The sequence below is a fragment of the Gopherus evgoodei genome, chromosome 5 (genome assembly GCF_007399415.2).
Source record: "Gopherus evgoodei ecotype Sinaloan lineage chromosome 5, rGopEvg1_v1.p, whole genome shotgun sequence".
NCBI lineage: Eukaryota > Metazoa > Chordata > Testudines > Testudinidae > Gopherus > Gopherus evgoodei.
In genome coordinates this window covers 44,472,298-44,492,033 of record NC_044326.1, presented here as the reverse complement: position 1 = coordinate 44,492,033, position 19,736 = coordinate 44,472,298, and the positions used below count along the sequence as shown (strand labels likewise).

The 19,736-nt window shown below is 41.9% G+C and overlaps 1 protein-coding gene across 5 annotated transcripts; it reads left to right on the top strand.

Moving 5' to 3' along the window:
* The first annotated feature begins 6,203 nt into the window (after positions 1–6,203).
* On the top strand, positions 6,204–19,363 carry LOC115652356 (toll-like receptor 1). 5 transcript variants are annotated; one of them, XM_030564289.1, is made up of 2 exons: positions 6,204–6,222; positions 17,253–19,363. In XM_030564289.1, the coding sequence occupies exon 2, from the start codon at positions 17,320–17,322 to the stop codon at positions 19,294–19,296; it is 1,977 nt and encodes a 658-aa protein (XP_030420149.1). In that variant the 5' UTR covers positions 6,204–6,222; positions 17,253–17,319; the 3' UTR covers positions 19,297–19,363. The 5 variants fall into 5 exon arrangements, with proteins under 5 accessions (XP_030420149.1, XP_030420147.1, XP_030420146.1 ...); XM_030564287.1 differs by lacking the exon at positions 6,204–6,222 and adding an exon at positions 6,994–7,046; XM_030564286.1 differs by lacking the exon at positions 6,204–6,222 and adding an exon at positions 13,146–13,211.
* The last annotated feature ends 373 nt before the right edge of the window (positions 19,364–19,736 follow it).

The following is a 19,736-nucleotide window of genomic DNA, read 5'->3' as shown; positions in this document are numbered from 1 at the left end:
GGCAAAGAGTTCCCTGGGTTGACTTTATATTGTGTGAAGAAGTACTTCCTTTTGTTTTTTTAAACCTGCTGCCTATTGATTTCATTGGGTGACTGCTAGTTCTTGTGTTATGTGAAGGATTAAATAAAATTTCCTTATTCACTTTCTTTGCACCAGTCAAGATTTTGTAGACCTCTAGCATATCCCCCCTCAGTCATCTCTTTTCTAAGATGAAAATTCCCAGTCATTTTAATCTCTCCTCCTGTTTCATACCCCTGATTGTTTTAGTTGCCCATCTCTGTACCTTTTCCAATTCCAATATATATTTTTTGGGATGGGGTGACCAGATCTGCACACACTATTCAAGGTGTGCACGTACCATGGATTTATATAGAGGCAATATGATATTTTCTGTCTTATTATCTACCCCTTTCTTAATGATTCCCAACATTGTTTGCTTTTTTGACTGCTACTGCACATTGAGTGGATGTTTTCAGAGAACTATCCACAGTGACTCCAAGATCTCTTTCACGAGTGTTAACAGCTAATTCAGATGCCATCATTTTGTATGTATAGTTGAGATTGCTTTCCCATGTGCATTACTTTGCATTTATCAACATTGAACTTCATCTGCCATTTTGTTGCCCAGTCACCCAGTTTTGTGAGATCCCTTTGTAGCTCTTCACAGTCTTCCTAGGACTTAACTATCTTGAATAGTTTTGCATCATCTGCAAATTTTGCCACCTCACTGTTTACCCATTTTTCCGGATGAATATATTGAACAGTACTGGTCCCAGTACTGACCCCTCAAGGATACCACACTTTATCTCTCTCCATTCTGAAAACTGATAATTTATTCCTACTGTTTGTTTCCCATCTTTTAACCAGTTACGGATCCATGAGAGTACTTTCCTCTTACCCCATGATGGCTTACTTTTCAAAAGTCAATTTAAATAAATACTTTTTTTTTAAATGTAAATTTTTTTTAGAACTCTAGACCAGTTATGTGTTTTGGTGTAACTTGCATTATTCTTATGTTAAATTTGGATAATCGTAACAAAACATTTACTTTATTCGTATCTCTTTTATATATTTCTTTGATCTGATGCCCCCCCTGTAAATTCGAACACCCCCCCTAATTTCAGTTCCTGGGGAAACCGCTGCTGCCAGCTGATCCGGCGGGTAGTGTAGACAAGACCACAGTTGCCACTTAAATACACCAGTGTTGGAGGATCTATTGCCCTGTTATCCCAATGCATTGAAACTACTGTGATCTAATTTGATCACTTTCATGGTTTACCAGCTCTCTTTTTGTGAGGTTTATTTATATAACTTTAGGCAGCTAAAAAAACAAAACACAGAACCACCAAGTCTCATGCCTTTCAGGAGGAGAGGACTGTTCCCTTTGAGGGAGTCATTTCAAAGTGTTTAGCCTCTGAGGAGGAAGGATATAGCAGTGAGTGTTTTTATCTGAGAGTACGTCTACAGTATGAAATTAATTCGAAGTTATTTTATTCGAATTTCCTGAATTGAGTTCATACATTTGATGTTGTGTCCCAACTAAAGCGTGTGAATTCATCGGAGTGTGTCCACAATACCAAGATTAGCACTGAATGGTGGAGCGTTGCACTGTGGCAGCTATCCCACAGTTCCTGCAGTCTGACGCCCATTGGAATTGTGGGTTAAGCTCCCAGTGGATGATGGGGCAAAAACATTATCACGAGTTTTTCTGGGTGTGTGCCATCACTTGCTCCTTCCTCCATGACAGCTACGGCAGATGCCATACTGCCAGCAGATGGTGCAGCACTGTGCACTGCCTGTCTCCTGGTATGTTGAATCCACTTCTAATGTCCTCTCCTCTTTCTATCTACTCTTTCATCTAACCATTTCCCGCTGTTTCTCGGCCATCGTGAACAGAGTCACACAGCTTCCGCAGCAAACTCTGCTTATGTTACTGCCGCAAATTCTGCTCTCACCACTTTTTCCATGTTGTCGGTCCTGGGCTCCCGTGGAAGCTACAGAGGGCAACAATTCCCTGCTGTTTCTCGCCCATCGTGAACAGAGCTGCACAGACAATCTGGAGAAAATGGCGGAAGCTGTCCTGGGCTCCCTTGGAAGCTACAGAAAACAACCATTTACTGCCTTTTATCGGCTTTCTTGAACTGAACAGCTCATTTCGCACTCTTTTTCAAGGATTACCCCTGCAGTCACCATTGCACGGCAAACATGGAGCCTGCTCAGATCTCTGCTGCAGTTTTGACCATTGTAAATACCTCGCACATTATCCAGCAGTATGTTCAGTACCTGCAAAACCAGGCGAGGAACCGAAGACAATGCGATTACTATACTGATGAGGACATGGACACAGATGTTCTTAGATGCACGGCATGTGGTGATTGGGAGATCATGAGGGCATTGGGCCAGCTTCATGCCATGGAGCGCTGATCCTGGGCCCAGGAAACAAGCACAGACTGATCAGATCGCATAGTGTTGCAGGTCTGGGATGATTTCCAGTGGCTGCGAAACTTTCATATGCATAGGGCCATTTCCATGGAACTTTGTGACTTGCTGTCCCCTGCCCTGAAGTGCAAAGACACCAAAGTGAGAGCAGCCCTCACCATTGAGAAGCGAGTGGCCATAGCACTGTGGAAGCTTGCAACGCCCGACAGCTACTGGTCAGTCGGGAATCAGTTTGGAGTGGGCAAATCTACTGTAGGGGCTGCTGTGCTGCAAGTAGCCAACACTATCATTGAGCAGCTGCTATCAAGGGTAGTGACTTTGGGAAATGTGCAGACCACTGTGGATGGCTTTAATGGGCTGGGCGGCTGGGGTTCCCTAACTGCAGTAGGGCGATAGACGGAATGCATATCCCCATCTTGGCCCCGGCACACCATGGCGGCCAGTACATAAACCGCAAGGGGAACTTTTCCATGGTGCTGCAAGCACTGGTGGATCACAAGGGACGTTTCACCGACATCAATGTGGGATAGCCAGGAAAGGTGCATGATGCTTGCATCTTTGGGAACTCTGGTCTGTTTGAACAGCTGCAGGAAGGGACTTACTTACCAGACCAGAAAATTACTGTTGGGGATGTTGAAATCCCTATAGTTATCCTCGGGGACCCAGACTACCCCTTAATGCCATGGCTTATGAATCCGTACACAGGCATCCTGGACAGTGGTAAGGAGCAATTCAACTGTAGGCTGAGCAAGTGCAGAATGGTGGTGGAGTGTACTTTCGGATGTTTGAAAGGGTACTGGCACAGTTTACTGACTCGGTTAGATCTCAGCACAACCAATATTCCAATTGTAATTGCTGCTTGTTGTGTGCTCCACAATCTCTGTGAGAGTAAGGGGGAGACTTTTATGGCAGGGTGGGAGATTGAGGCAACTCGCCTGGCTGCCAGTTTCGCACAGTCAGACAACAGGGCAATTAGAAGAGCGCAGCAGGGTGTGCTGCGCATCAGAGAAGCTTTGAAAGCCAGTTTCATGACTGGCCAGGGTATGGTGTGACAGTTGTGTTTGTTTCTCTTGAAGTTACCCACCCCCTATATATATGAAAGGAAATAAAGTCAAAATTGTTTAAAAACTGTTCTTTATTATTTGATGCACAACGCATTGAGAGCAGTTATAACGTAGACTGGGGGAGGTGGTGTGTGGGTTAGGGGGATGGAGAAGGAGGGAAGGACAAGTCCAGAAACCAAATCAAAAGTTCGCATATGTCAGCTTTCTGGTGCTTGTGCGATCCTCTGGGGTTGAGTGTGTGGGTCCCTGTAGCCTCCCGCCTCGTGTTCTTGGGCGTCTCGGTGAGGAGGCTATGGAACTTGGGGAGGAGGGAGGGCGGTTATACAGAGGCTGCAGAGGCAGTCTGTGGTCTTGCTGCCTTTCCCGCATTAGCTTCACCATACAGCAGAGCATATCAGTTTGCTCCCCTATTAGCTTGACCATAGGGTCCTGCCTGCTCTCATCGCGCGCCTCCCTCCTCTCTTTGTGTTCCTGTAATGCTTTATGGGACTCCACAATTGTTTGCCTCCACGCATTCAGCTGGACCCTATCAGTGCGAGAGGACTGCATGAGCTCGGCGAACATGTCGTCCTGAGTTTGTTTTTGACACCTTCTAATCTGGACCAGCCTCTGGGATGGAGTAGATAGGGGCCACGCTGAAACATTTGCACCTGTGGGAGGAGAAAAAGGGAGGGTTGTATTTTAAAAAATGCGTTGCAGAGAACAAAGGGGGCAGTTTGGTATGAGTAAGCCATCACACATGGCCAGACAACAGGATTAATCTTGCAGGCAGCCCCTAGGGGCACGCGGGATTCTGCTGCTTCTACATTCATTTTAATGCTTTCAAACTGCTGGGCCCCCTTTCCCACAGCAAGCAATGTCTGGTGGGTTTGTCATATAAAAGGAGGGCCTGCGGGCTCTCTGGGATGATCACTGCACACAACAACAACCCCCACCCCCTACCACCTGGCTCCGATCAGGCTCAGAGCAGGGATGAGCCATTTACTGTAAACGCAAACAACCCAGCACGGCTGGGTTCTGCCCCCCACCAACCCCCACCACGTGGCTCCAATCAGGCTCTCACTCACCAGAAGTACCTTCTCCAGGTTCATGGAACCGGAGCCTGCCTTGGGAGTGAGGGGAGGCTATTGGATCCAGCATTAAGATTAGTTCCTGGCTAGAGTGGAAAACGGATTCCCCACTTGCCGCCTGTGCACTGTCATCTTCCTCCTCCTCCTCTCTCTGTGCAACTCCCCCCTGGCAGGTGTCCGTGGACAGTGGTGGGGGAGTGGTGGCATCCACAATTGCATGGAGGTCAGAGTAAAAGTGGAATGTATGGGGCTGTGACCCAGAGTGCCCATTTGCCTCCCTGGCTTTTTGGTATGCTTGCCTGAGTGCTTTGATTTTTGTATGACACTGCTCTATGTCCCTGGAATAGCCTCTTTCCGTCATGGACCTGGAGACTTTAGTGTAAGTATTTGCGTTCCTTTATTTGGAACGTAGTTCTGCCATGACAGATTCATCTCCCCAGCATGCGATGAGATCCAGTACCTCCCGTTCAGACCATACTGGAGCTCATCTGCGAATCTGGGACTGCGTGATCTCCTGTGATGGTGGACTGTGCTGATGGTCACCTGTGCTGCTGGTGACCAAACAGGAAATGAAATTCAAAAGTTCCCGGGGCTTTTACTGCCCACCTGGCTAGTGCATTGGAGTTGAGAGTGTTGACCAGAGTGGTCACAAGGGAGCATCCTTGGATAGCTCCCGGAGGCCAATAACATCGATTTGTGTCCACAATACCTTTAACCCGGGATTACGATCTCTATTTAAGTGTTACTCCACTTGCTGAGATGGAGTACAGAAATCGAATTAAAGAGCCCTTTAAATCGAAAAAACCCATTTGGTCATGTGGACGGAATCATTTTTTTTCGAAATAACTCAGCTAATTCTGAAATAACAGGCTAGTGTAGACCAGGCCTAAAAGGAAGGCGTCACAACCTGAACTCTGCACATAAGGGTAGTATAGCAGCAGGCAAGAAGACAAAATGGAGAGAAGGGTGAAGAGGTGGGAAGGGGAGTTTAGCTAGGATTCAGTGGCAGAAATCGGCCAAGGAAGAGTGGTGAGAATTGTGAGCAGAAATGCAGGCAAAGGTAGAATGATAATTTATGTCTGGGTTTTGTTACATAACAATATATAAAATTTACGGCCCAAAGATCTTCTCTCAGATATGTGCATTCAGCTTCTATTGATATTAACTAGTGTTATGGGATTGTTGTAACTCAGAAGAAAAAGCCAAGGCTTGAACTGAGGGGGAAACAGGCTAACACAGTTCTCCTTGTTAAAACAAATGGATTTATCACAGTGCATATTTCTTGTACTTTGAGACTAACTGTACCAAAATGCAAAAATAAATAAATAGCCGTGTTAACAAGCTGTTTTTCATAGCTGTCATTACGTTTTAATGTTTATGCTGGCACGATGTTACATGACAAGACTGTGTAGGTCATGATATGCCACAAAAAATGTAATCGATGCCCCCCTCCAACAGGGCCAAATGTATACTTGCTAATATTTTCAATTATTATTATATTGTTATAGATATGTCTATATATTTGTTTGTGGTAGCACCTCTAAGCCTCACTTAATTATTAAATTCCTTGTAGAAAACTGAATTCAAAGTGAGAAGGAGAAATGTGTGGAAGCCTTGTGGAGCAGGGGACACAATGGAGTTATGACCAAGTAAGAGCTGGGAAACAGCTTCTGTCAGACACTTGTGATAACTGATTAATTCTCATATTTTTTTACTGAGGCAATGATGACACCCTCATACAGTATGAGCTGTATATCACTGGAAAATTACACAATAGGAGCTAAATGCATCATCTTTTGATATCAAAGAAAATTGGTAGATTGCAGTTTCTTGCTTTTTATTTCTGATCCTTCAGTGAAATAAATGTGACTACCTATGTGCATAAAGTTAAGTATGTTGAGTACTTGCAGGAGTATTTACAGTATATACATGAGTATTTGCAAGACAGGGAGCCCTAGTTATTTTTTTCAGTCTCTGCATTGAGTGAATCAGGATGTTAAAAAATAATTCAGAACTGTTCATACTAATTTCCAGTACGTTACTGTTCACTTTGTTCACAACAATGTTGTGAAACAAGTTCTGCATCATCTTTTGACTAAGAGAATGTTGATTGCAGGCTCTTGACAAACAACTTGTGGTTCTTGTCTCATTATTCCTCCACTTCCTTCCTCACTTTTTTGTAAGGCAGGACTCACCAGTTTCATTCTATGGAAAGTCAGTCTGTAGATTCATGAATAGCTGTTTGCCACTAGTGTTGTTCTTCCTCTGCTGGAGAAAAAGAAAAATAGTTACTCTTGTGTAGTGTTGCTTTATGAGCATAATGATATATGTTATGATATATTAAGGAATTTCACTAACAGAAAAGACTCTCAGTACTTCTAAATAAGTTGTGGTGCTCATAGAAGCATCATTGAAACCAGACAATTTTTCAATACATTTATCAAAGAAAGTACTCTGCAGTTCCCATTTTAAGGTAGGTGAGACCAGAATAAATATTGAGTAAATATATTTCCAGGGCATTTTAATAAGGATAAAAATCAGTGCAGACCGGTGATTATTACCAACATATTTTATATGATTTTATTGATTTTTGACATATAGTATATATTGACAATTAAATCTTGAAAAACACAGAGGCTTGTCCTCTGCTTTGTAGTGGATTTGGTAGAATTGTAAAAAAAACCCCACTTTTTTGACTTGAGCTGAAGGGGATAAGGGAAGCTCAGTAACTGGAGATCTATTTTACTCTTGATGGATGGTGGAGTTTTGTACCAATAAGGAAGCTGGTCTTAGACTGTCAGTTTTACAAACTTTGTAGAAGCCTGTGCATGGATCAGAAACATACAAACATAAAGCATAAACGTATAAAGTAAAGTGATATAAAGTTTTTAGCTAGGATGAATGTGTATTGGAAATGAATAAGCCTATGATACATGTCCTGTTGTTAAGTGTAATGATGAATTATGTTCTTAAGCATAGAAATTTCTTTAACTGAATTTATTTTTCTGTAGTTATGCTTTTAAATTTTGTTTTTGCATTTATCTCACTGGCTGATAAAAATACAGTAGTTAATTCCACTTATTGTTTCTTATGAATTAGTATAATGCTGAGATGTCTGGGTTGCAAATATTGCATAGAAATATTTAGTTCTTTCAAAAACAGTTCACACAGAAAATTGACTGTAAACAGAAAGTCATGGTGCCATAAACAGATAGTTAAGGGTTAATGCCTCTTTTACCTGTAAAGAGTTAAGAAGCTCAGTAAACCTGGATGACACCTAACCAGAGGACCAATAAGGGGACAAGATACTTTCAAATCTTGGTGGAGGGAAATCTTTGTTTGTGCTCTCTATTTTGGGTGTTGTTCACTCTTGGGACTAAGAGGGACCAGATGTCAATCCAGGCTCTCCAAATCTTTCTGAATCAGTCTTTCATGTTTCAAAATTGTAAGTAACAGCCAGGCAAGGTGGATTAGTTTTATTTTTGTTTTCTCAACTTGTAAATGTCCCTTTTTTTGCTGAGAGGATTTTACCTCTGCTTGCTGTAACTTTGAACCGAAGGCTAGAGGGGGTTCCTCTGGGCTATATGAATCTGATTACCCTGTATTTTCCATCCTGATTTTACAGAGATGATTTTTTTACTTTTCTTTCTTTAATTAAAAGCTTTCTTTTTAAGAACCTGACTGATTTTTCCTTGTTTTAAGATCCAAGGGGATTGGATCTGGACTCACCAGGGATTGGTGGGGGGAAACGAGGGAGGATGATTAATTTCTCCTTGTTTTAAGTTCCAAGGGGTTTGGATCTGTGGGCTTGTCTACATCAGAAAGTTGCAGCGCTGGTGAGGGAGTTACAGCGCTGCAACTTTGAGAGTGTCCACATCTGCAGGGCATCACCAGCGCTGCAACTCCCTGTTTGCAGCGCTGGCCGTACTCCCGTTTTGTCTCGGGTGTAGAGGATCCAGCGCTGGTGATCCAGCGCTGGTAATCCAATGTAGACAGTTACCAGCGCTTTTCTTGACCTCCGTGGAAGGAGGAAGCCTCTGGTAATCAAGCTGGTTTCCTTTCCCGGTTTGCTCTCTCGGTCCCGGAGCCAGCCAGCAAACCGCAGGGAAGGAGACCTGCTTGCTCGGGGTTCCGGGACGAGAGAGCAAACCGGGAAAGGAGACTAGCTTCGCCGCGGTTTGCTCTCGCGTTCCCGGAGCCAGCCAGCAAACCGCAGGGAAGGAGACCTGCTTGCTCGGGGTTCCGGGACCGAGAGAGCAAACCGGGAAAGGAAACCAGCTTCGCCGCGGTTTGCTCTCTCGGTCCCGGAACCCCGAGCAAGCAGGTCTCCTTCCCTGCGGTTTGCTGGCTGGCTCCGGGACCGAGAGAGCAAACCGCGGCGTTCCCGGTTTGCTCTCTCGGTCCCGGAACCCCGAGCAAGCAGGTCTCCTTCCCTGCGGTTTGCTGGCTGGCTCCGGGACCGAGAGAGCAAACCGCGGCGTTCCCGGTTTGCTCTCTCGGTCCCGGAAACCCGAGCAAGCAGGTCTCCTTCCCTGCGGTTTGCTGGCTGGCTCCGGGACCGAGAGAGCAAACCGCGGGGAAGCTGGTTTCCTTTCCCGGTTTGCTCTCTCGTCCCGGAACCCCGAGCAAGCAGGTCTCCTTCCCTGCGGTTTGCTGGCTGGCTCCGGGACCGAGAGAGCAAACCGCGGGGAAGCTGGTTTCCTTTCCCGGTTTGCTCTCTCGTCCCGGAACCCCCCTTGAAGCCGCCCAACAGCGCTGCAGTGTGGCCACATCTAACACCACTTGCAGCGCTGGTTGCTGTAAGTGTGGCCACTCTGTAGCGCTGGCCCTATACAGCTGTACTAATACAGCTGTAACAACCAGCGCTGCAAAATTTTAGATGTAGACATGGCCTGTGTTCACCAGGGAATTAGTGAAGCCTCTCAAGACTGCCCAGGGAGGGGAAGGTTTTAGGGGGGCAAGAAGTGATCCAGACACTGAAATTTCTGGATGGTGGCAGAGTTACCAGATCTAAGCTAGTAATTAAGCTTAGAAGTGTCCATGCAGGTCCCCACATTTGTACCCTAAAGTTCAGAGTGGGGAAGGAACCTTGACACATGGAAACATTTCTTTTGGTCTCAGGTTTAGTAGAAGTTTGTTCTAAATCTAAATTTGGGGCCAGATTTGACCCGAGAGTGTGTCTTTAAATGTGCAGTTTATGGTTTCTAGGAATTGTACTTGCTCTTTAGGAAATGAATGAATTCAGTGCTGCAAAAGTTTAAAAAAATGTTGAGAAGGTACTAGGTGCCAGAGGTGCATTAATCCTGCTCCTGCCCTCAGTGGGACACAACAAGGTAGTTCTGATTTGGGAGGACATACACCCATACTCATGCACCAGCAGATGGTTGCACCTATGAATGAGCATAGTGAAGTATAATGGTTAACAGTGCATTAGTACTAATGAGAATGTGCTTGTTTTGCTTTTCTAATTCATACTTTTTTTTTTAATATGTTAATCAGATAATATATAGGCATGAGTACAAAATTCAAACAGTGTCAATGGCCAGCCAGTTTGGCCATATAATCAAAGGGTTACCCTACCATAACCACTCTCTGATATATGATAGTCCCCTTCAGATTAAACAAAGTGTATTATGCACCATGTTCACTAGGGCAATAGGCATTTTATAGCCAGATTGTTGGACTTTGCCCATCTCCTGAAGTTTATCAGAGAGCACAGTCTTTACAGCTGACCATAATTGCCATGACAGAGGATAGATGATAATGTTGTTTGGATATAGCTGGTTCCTGGGTCATTTAGAGTTGTGCAGATGATACACAACACTGTGAATTCTTTTCTGGAAGCATTAAGTGAACATTTTTGCTGATTTCATTTTTGCATATTTTGACTGCACAGCTTTTTGAAGCACATTGGCACAACTGTGGAGGGCAGGGAGTTATCACAGTGCTTGTCCATATTATGTTGTGTTTTCACCTGTATTATCATTCTCCTCTTTTTTCCTGACACAAGGTCTCAAGGCTGATTCCTTACTCTGGCGCTTCGAGTGTGGAAGGTGGGGGCCCGAAAGGATTTAAAGAAATTAATACTGGCCACTCAGGCTTGTATTAAACCCCCAAGGTTACAGCTTTTCTCTGACCTTCACTTGGTAAATGCTGCCACCACCCAAGTGAAAAACTGCCTCTTGCAAATCCTGGAAAAACTCACTTGGGAAGTTTTCCCTAAGACCCCTCATTTTTTCCACCTCTCCCTTGGGGAAGCCGAGAAAGGAAACAAACAAAAGGGAAACCCAGCTGTTGCCATCAGCTAATTGAAAAACATATGCACAGATCTTTTAAGACACAAAATCAATCAGTTTATTTAAAAAAGTAAATTTTATTAAAACAAACAAACAATAATCTGGAGCTTAGGCTTTTGCTAGATTTAAAAAGAGCAATTCCAAAAATTAAGCACCCCAAATAGCTTTTTGGGAGGGTCAGCTTAAGGGTTACAAGCAAACAAAAGCATCTGGGGTTAGCACAGAAGAGTCCACAAGCCTTACAGAAAATAAAAGAAACAAACCTAATCACATCTATCTAAACATTCCCTGTCCCTGTGAATTCTTCTAGGTATGGATGATGAATTTTCATACCTGGTCCAAACTTTACACAACTTTCCAGCTGCCCCCGTCTCTTCAGCCCATAGAGAACAACAGAGAGACAAAGGGAAAGCTTTTTTTCCCATTTTAAAAAGTTCTAACCTTCCTATTGGCTCTTTTGGTCAGGTGCCCACTCCCTTTTCTTTACCTGAGGAACTTTTTAACCCTTTATAAGTAAAGCAAGCTGCCACCAAAAGGGACTTTATAGCTAACTGGCTGGCTGGGTGTCCATAAAAGGGAGCCCCACCACCCTTCATTTATCAGACCAGGCTTGATTTAAATTTCAGAAATAAAACATGACATGACTAATGATGTTTAAGACAAAACCAGTCATTTTAAGGTTGTTTCTTTGGCTTCCTGGGCTATACCAATGGAGGGTGACCAGATGTCCCGATTTTATAGGGACAGTCCTGATATTTGGGGCTTTTTCTTACATAGGCTCCTATTACCCCCCACTTCCTGTCCTGATTTTTACACTTCCTGTCTGGTCACCCTATACTAATGTTGCATCATGAGTCATTATGTCAGTTCATTATGTTGTGGCACCCTAAACTAGAAGAATGTGGAAAAAACTCATTGATTTGAGTGGTATGACTTGCTAAGTAAGTGCTAGTCTATATGAGTTAGGGTGGTAGAACTAGTCTGAATTAGATCTCAAGGAAAGTAAAGTTCTCGGACTGTTTTTGATGGTGTTATGGAATTTCAAAAATTAAGATATTGTTATCACAAATGATCAAGTGGCACTGTCTTACAAGTCATAGTCTTACAGGTTTTTGTTGTTGTTGGTTTTAGCATGCAAGAAGTGTATAAATCTTTGAAGAAAAGCTGTGTTATTATGTAACCCATGCCTGCTGGGAATGGTGCTCTGTCCCTCTCTAGTGACACCTAGATCACTTAGCTATTAATGAGTCTGCTACAGCCTTAATTACAAGACAGGTGGTTTTTACCTCACACAGTAAAGGCTCATGCATTTAGCTCCAGAGATCCCAGGTTCAATCCTGCTTGCTGACAGACCCTGGTTGTCAGAGTTACAATTAGTTTTGTCATATAGGTTCTTGATGGGAGCTGTGAAAAACAGCATGAGAGTTTGTTCTTTGCCTTAATCTCTCCAACAGAGTCAATTTCTTATGTAGAATTGCTTTGTTGGAACTAGGCATGTGAGCTTGTGCTTAGATTTCAGAAAGATGGGTTTTCCTGTATGCTGTTTGTGACCACCTCTGTTCACAAACTGTTGTGTATCATGTAAATAAACTAGTTATACTTAGAATCTACACAAGACTCCATGTCATTGATTATTCCTCCAGCAGGAAGCTGACTTGCAGGGCCTCAGCATCTGCTACCACTTGACAGAGGAGTGACAATATAATAATAGACCTATTTTTATCTTGACTTCAGTGTAGCTAGCACTGTGATGCCTTTAAAGTAAAAGAGATCTATCATTCTCCCTTTCAGATCAAAATGCAATTTAAATGGGACGTAGTTACAAAAAGTACTTTTAGAAACCATTTTATAATAGGAACTTACAATTAAACTGTTTCAACTAAAATGACAAAATGCTCAAAACCAGAATCAGAATCATGCTTTTTGACTTGGATTATTATTTAGTTCCAGAAGAAGATATTTGGGTGTCAATGTAAAACTTGTTCAACAGAAGAAATATTTAATTTATTTTAAAACAAATTCAATAGGAAGGGAAAACAATTGATGGATAGGCTGAAACGAGAAATAAAGAATTTATCCTACTTAGGCTATCACAAAGCATGAAAACATGCAGTTTAATAATATAATTAAATGAGCAAAAAGTTATATCAATAATGTCTGGAAAAACATCAATTTGTGGACAATACATGTGTAATTTCATAAGTAGTCAATAGATGGCGCAAACAACTTTTGGAAGGTTTGAGTGTTGTTAAACGTCATTCAAATAGGCAGTGTTACAGGAAGTTTGCTTTTTGTCTTTTCCTATATAATTTTTCTGCTTATTTGCGCAGCAAGTCTTCCTGGTAAGAAAGAACTATTAATTTATGTTTGTTTTAAATAGACCTCTGATTAACTTAAAGTGTTGTATACTCTGCATCTTATTTGGAAAATGAGACATGTTTTGTAAATCATTTATGAGCTAAAGTTTATTATTTGCTTTCTAGTCTGTGTGTGAGTGACTAGCGTAGCCTCATTTGAGTTCAGTAAATTCACTGAAACAAATTATAGCAATAGAAACACCTTTATACTGTCAAATATCAGACGGGTAGCCATGTTAGTCTGGATCTGTAAAAAGTGAAAAAAGAGTCCTGTGGCACCTTGTAGACTAATAGATGTATTGTATGCTCCAATATGTCTGTTAGTATATAAGGTGCCACAGGACTCTGTCTCCTTTGTACTGGTATCACTGTGTCTACACTAGAGGGTTCCACCGATTTAACTAAATCTATTTTTGTGCATATGTGTGTTTTCAGGATTGGAGATAAAGCAACAATATATTTTACCTGTATCAATTATATATTTTTACATCAGGTTTGTATCTTATAATGGTGTCTTACAAAATACATGGTCATGCTTATATGACTTTTCAATATATTCCATATATTTTGTGTATTAATATAGAGTTCTAATCTTAAATATTTAAAATGTTTTCCAATTATGACAAGAATTCATGATATCAGGAGTGCCTGGAGTTCATCTGTGGAGAAAACAACAGTTTGCAGTGTTGTTGTTGTGCCCGTGTTGGTCCCAGGATATGAGCAAGACAAGTATCAGAGTAGCCGTGTTAGTCTGTATCCACAAAAACAAGGAGGAGTCTGGTCGCACCTTAAAGACTAACAGATTTATTTGGGCATAAGCTTTCATGGGTAAAAAACCCACTTCTCCATGCATCTGAAGAAGTGGTTATCCACGAAAGTTTATGCCCAAATAAATCTGTTAGTCTTTAAGGTGCGACCAGACTCCTCATTGTTTTTGTGGATACAGACTAACACGGCTACTCTGATACTTGTCTTGCTCATATCCTGGGACCAACACGGGCACAACAACAACACTGCAAACTGTTGTTTTCTCCACAGATGAACTCCAGGCACTCCTGATGCAATTTAAGGTGCCACCGGACTCCTCATTGTTTTTTGAGCAAGACAAGGTGGATGAGGTAATATCTTTTATTGGACCAACTTCTGTGGGTGAAAGAGATAAGCATTTGAGCTGAAGAAGAGCTCTGTGTTTTGGAGCTCGAAAGCTTGTCTCTTTCAGAAAACAGTAGCAGAGTTTGCTTTTAGTCTCTCTCTGCCTGCATTACTCTAGGTTTAGCTAGCTGCCTCCTAAAGATTACTGTCGGCTATGTCAGTCACCAGTTTTCCTCGCTGTGCAGTTCTGTTAGCCTGTCAATCATATTGCTCTGATCCGCTCACCCACTGTGCCAGGTTTATACCTGTTTTGGAGTCTGGTCCTGGGAGGGTCTGATCAGGTGCTGCTTAAGCTCAGAGTGAGAAATGAACACATGACAAGAAGTGAGCTCCCAATATCTGTTTTGATCTTAGTAGCTCGGATTTTGACCCTTTGTCAAATGAACATTTATTTCATACTAAATGCAACAATCTTGGATTAAATCATATTTGGAAATTTTGCTTAAGAACACAAATAAAATTGAATATATTCCGATTTTAAACACCACACTCTCCCTAACCAAAAATACTATACAAAGCCAAGAACTGGTAAGCTTTATTGGCCTCACAGGCTCCGTCTGGAATCACTCTACCAAAACCTCTGTCTCATGTCTCTGGTGGGGGGTGGAGGGAGGGCTTTTCATTGCCACCACACTTGGGTAGTTCCTTGCTGCATTTACACCAGTAATATATATATATGGCTAGCATGACTGCCTGGGAGGGCATTGACTGTAATTCCATTCAGCCATTGTATAAGACTTCAACCACAACAATCTGTAGTTAACATTAGAATTTATTCAATTTACTTTGGGTGGGTGGTTAATGGTCTTTTGGATGAGACCTTAAAAATCAAGTTTTTTCTGTTCTCCGTGTATAATAAGGATCCTATAGAACTTTAAACACAGTAGGGATTTGCCCCTGTGAACTTGGCTTAAATTCCTCACCACTACCACACATATGGGTTGCCTATCTGGCTGCAGCCTACCAGGTAGGAGGTGATTGCATTTTACTGTTGCTCTGCTTATCAAGTTTAAGTGCTTTGGGATCATTCAGAATGAAAAGTGCCACGACCACGTCTCTCTCAAATGTTAGTTCTCAATTAATTATAGACCCTAAAGATCACAGATGTTGTGTTTTAACTCTTATCAATTTCATTGTACTACAGAGGATTCTGACTCAAACAGAAACTCTAGGCATGAGAAAGTGGACAAAGAATGTATGAATGTATATGTAAATAATTTGACTCTAATAAAGAAGAGGATTTATTTTAATAAAGCAGCTGGAAAATGTATAGCCTCCTTTCAGCTGGTCCTTACCTATAAAACATGGCTGAAAGTATGTCTTGGCAATAAGGGCAAAGAAAGAAAGATGGCAATGTACATTTCAGGGCCTTATTTAGCTGAGCTGTAGAATCACTTATGTGAACCGGGGGGGAGGCATTTCACTTAAGGTTTGATCCCGCACAGCACAGGGGGAGTGTTGTCCATACAAGCACAAAGTCAGAAAGTTAGGGCAGTGAATGCTGCTTTGCCCACTCCTGTTGAGCTGCAGTACAGAGCAGCCAAGTTGCTCATGTCTAGTAGCATGGAGTAAGTCCTAGTATGGGAACATATAAAGCTAAGTGTCTCATGCCATGCTGAGGGTTGCATTTATACTGCCATTCTCTGCCTACGCCCAGGTATCCACTGGGGACTACCATGATAAAAGCAAACTAAACTTAACTTGACACCTAAGCTAAAACCTGAACATAGGTCTCCGGAGGTGAAAATGCTGCACGTCTGAGCCCCAAGATTTCTAATTTGTTTCTCATTCTAGCTCAATATATTTTTTGTAAAAGGTGTTGTAAGTCAATGAGTTGATCCTCTGTTACTTAGTGACCTCCTAAAAGTTAACATAAGTAAAGGTTTGGGAAGGAATGTCAGTATGTTATGTCTAATACAGCAGCGGTTCTCAACCCGGTGTCCGGGGCCCCCTGGGGGGCTGCAAGTAGGCTTCAGGGGGTCTGCCAAGCAGGGCCGGCATTAGACTTGCTGGGGTCTGGGTGCCAAGCCCCAATACCCCAGGGCTGAAGCTGAAATCTGAGCAATTTATCTTCTCTGGGCCTGCTGTGGCATGGGGCCCCGGGCAATTGCCCTGCTTGCTGCCCGCTAATGCTGGCACAGTTGTGGCACAGGTGGGCCATGGAGTTTTTATAGCATGTTGGGGGTGGGGCTCAGAAAGAAAAAGGTTGAGAACCCCTTTAATAAAGTATAATTTCAAGGAAGGTTTGTGGGACTAGGAATGGGATAGAGCCTATTCTCCTCTAAGACATTTTCCGTCCAGCTAGGGTGGCAGTGACAGACAGGTATTGCTTTCTGATTGCTCTTTGACAGGTTATGTGAAATGACTTAGTTATTGGTCTCAATCCATTTCCTACTGGACAGAGGTTTATGTGACAAAACCTCCATCTACTGAAATTAATTGATGTCCTTGTTGGCAGCCTTAGCAAAGAACCCAAGGACTGGATGATCACGGAAACTCTTATTCCTAGAGTTGATCCCTTCCGTTCAAAATAAGGTGCATTTTTTACATTCTGAGGAAGTGTGCATTGTCCCTGCTCATGAATAAACAGCAGATTTCAGGTCCCCTGTACTGTCAGTCAGACACATTTTACAATTATATTAATTTTTTAAAAAGTAAGAGTTTAAAAAGTAGTGATTGTGTTTTTCCTCCTTAAACAGACAGTAAATAAATGAACATCAATGTGTGCTGCCTCTCCTGAATGGCAGAGTGCCTTCCATTGCTGTTAAAATCAGTGGGAGAGAAGGACACTGAGCACCTACCAGAATTAGACACTAACACTTATATTGGACATTCAGTCATTACTATAATGATTTAATGTGAATTCTTTTATAGGATTAGAACCAATATGGAGAAATACTGAAGAAGGGCAACAAGCATTTATAAAGAATAACAAAACAACATGGCAGAAAACAGAAGACTCCTCACAAACTTTCTCTTTTTTAGTAGTGTCTTCACATTAACTCTTTGGAACAATATCAAGCCATCTGATGAAAATGAATTTATTGCAAACTATTCTGGCAGCTTACTAGAAGACCATTATGATTATGAAACCAAGAGCCTGCTGCTCTCACACAGAAAGAGGCTTCAGTTTGCATCAGCAGATAACAAAATAAACCATCCCAGCTGGGATGTGGAACAAAATACTTCGGACAGTTTAGTACTGTCAAATATCCCAAAGGATGGAATCAGTGATTTAATACAACTATTGTCAAAATTCAACAAAACCTCAGGATTAAAAAATCTTGCTCTGAAAAATATTACAACATCCTGGGAAAACTTTATTAGAATCCTTCAGATTGTGTGGCATACATCCACTGAATATTTCAGTATCTTCAAGGTGAAACTGATGTCACATATTAACAAGCAACACTTCAACTACAATGGTACTTCACTGAAAGCAGTGATAATAACGAATGTTTCCATTGATGTATTCTATTTTTCACAGGATGACCTCTACTGCATATTTTCAGAGATGAACATTACAGCCTTGACAATATCTAATTCAAAGATAATACATATGCTTTGCCCTTCCAAACGAAGTCAATTTCGCTTTTTAAACTTTTCAAACAATGATTTGACAGACATGGTTTTTCAAGGCTGTAATAACTTAGATCTCCTGGAAACACTTATTCTACAGAGGAATCAATTAAAAAAACTTTCTAAGGTGAGCTCAATGACGAGTAAAATGAAATCACTGAAACACTTGGACATAAGTAGGAATTTGCTGTATTATGATGAGAATGAGAACCACTGCCACTGGGTTGGAACTCTGGCTAAACTGAATTTGTCCTCAAACAAATTGACGGACTCAGTTTTTGAATGTTTGCCAATCAATGTCCAAATACTTGATCTGCAAAATAACCAAATCAGAATGGTCCCCAAAGACATTACTGACCTGAAAGCTTTGAAAGAGCTAAATATTGCATTTAACAGGTTAACTGAGCTGCCTGGATGTGGTCATTTTAGGGGTCTGGAATTACTGAATATAGAAGAGAATTCAATTCTCATCCCATCATCTGACTTCTTCCATAGCTGTCAAAATATCAGAGAGCTCAGAGGAGGACACAATCCATTCCAGTGTTCTTGTGAATTACGAGACTTTGTTAATTTTGAAAAAAAATCAGGCGGAAGGTTGGTTGGCTGGCCAGAATCTTATGTGTGCGAATATCCAGATGACTTAAAGGGAACAGAGCTAAAGGACTTTCAGTTGTCTGAACTGTCTTGCAATACAACTCTCTTGCTTGTTATAGCTCTAGTTGTTACAGTGGTGGTAGTGGCTGTGACATCCTTTCTGTGTATCTATTTTGACATAATGTGGTATTTGAAGATGATGTGGCAGTGGACACAAACAAAACGTAGGGTTCGGAAGAGTCACCCTGAAGATCTGCAAAGCATTTTACAGTTTCATGCTTTTATTTCATACAGCGAACGGGATTCCCTCTGGGTGAAGAATCATCTGATCCCAAACCTGGAGAAGGAAGATGGGTCTGTACAGATCTGTCTGCATGAGAGGAACTTCATTCCTGGCAAAAGCATAGTTGAGAACATTATAAACTGCATTGAGAAAAGCCACAAATCAATCTTTGTTTTGTCTCCCAATTTTGTCCAGAGTGAATGGTGCCACTATGAGCTTTACTTTGCCCATCACAAATTATTTAGTGAAAGTTCCAATAGCTTAATCCTCATTTTACTGGAACCAATCCCGCAGTATCTCATTCCTGCCAGATATCACAAGCTGAAAGCTCTCATGGCAAAGAGAACATACTTGGAGTGGCCAAAGGAGAAAAGCAAACATGGCCTTTTCTGGGCTAACCTTAAGGCGACTCTTAACAGTAACCTGCCAATATCTGGCAAAGTGGTTGTAGAAACAGACTAAGAATTATTTTTATTTAAATTGTATTTTTATTCTGAGAAAATAATAAACATTGGATTATAATGATTAAGTGTCAGAGCGTTTCCTTTATTATGGTAGAAGCTATTTAAAAAAACACTGCCAATCAGTTTCCATGTAATTATCAAAGCTGCCTCCTAACTTATGGGAAAAAATTGTCATTTTAGAAACTGGGAGAGCCCTAAAGATGAAGAATACCTAAGAGTGTTAGTAGCCAGTGAATTAGATATGTGTTTGAAATGTGATATTACTGCAATAAAAGCCAGTCCAATTCTAGATAACCTACTGTATTCAGAGGCATGCAACAGAGCATGAGGTAAGCATCATGCCTACATGGCTTTAATGTGTCCACCCCTGGAATATTGTGTACCGTTCGGGCCACCGCCTTACCTGGAAGACATTGACCAATTGGAAAGATTTCTGAG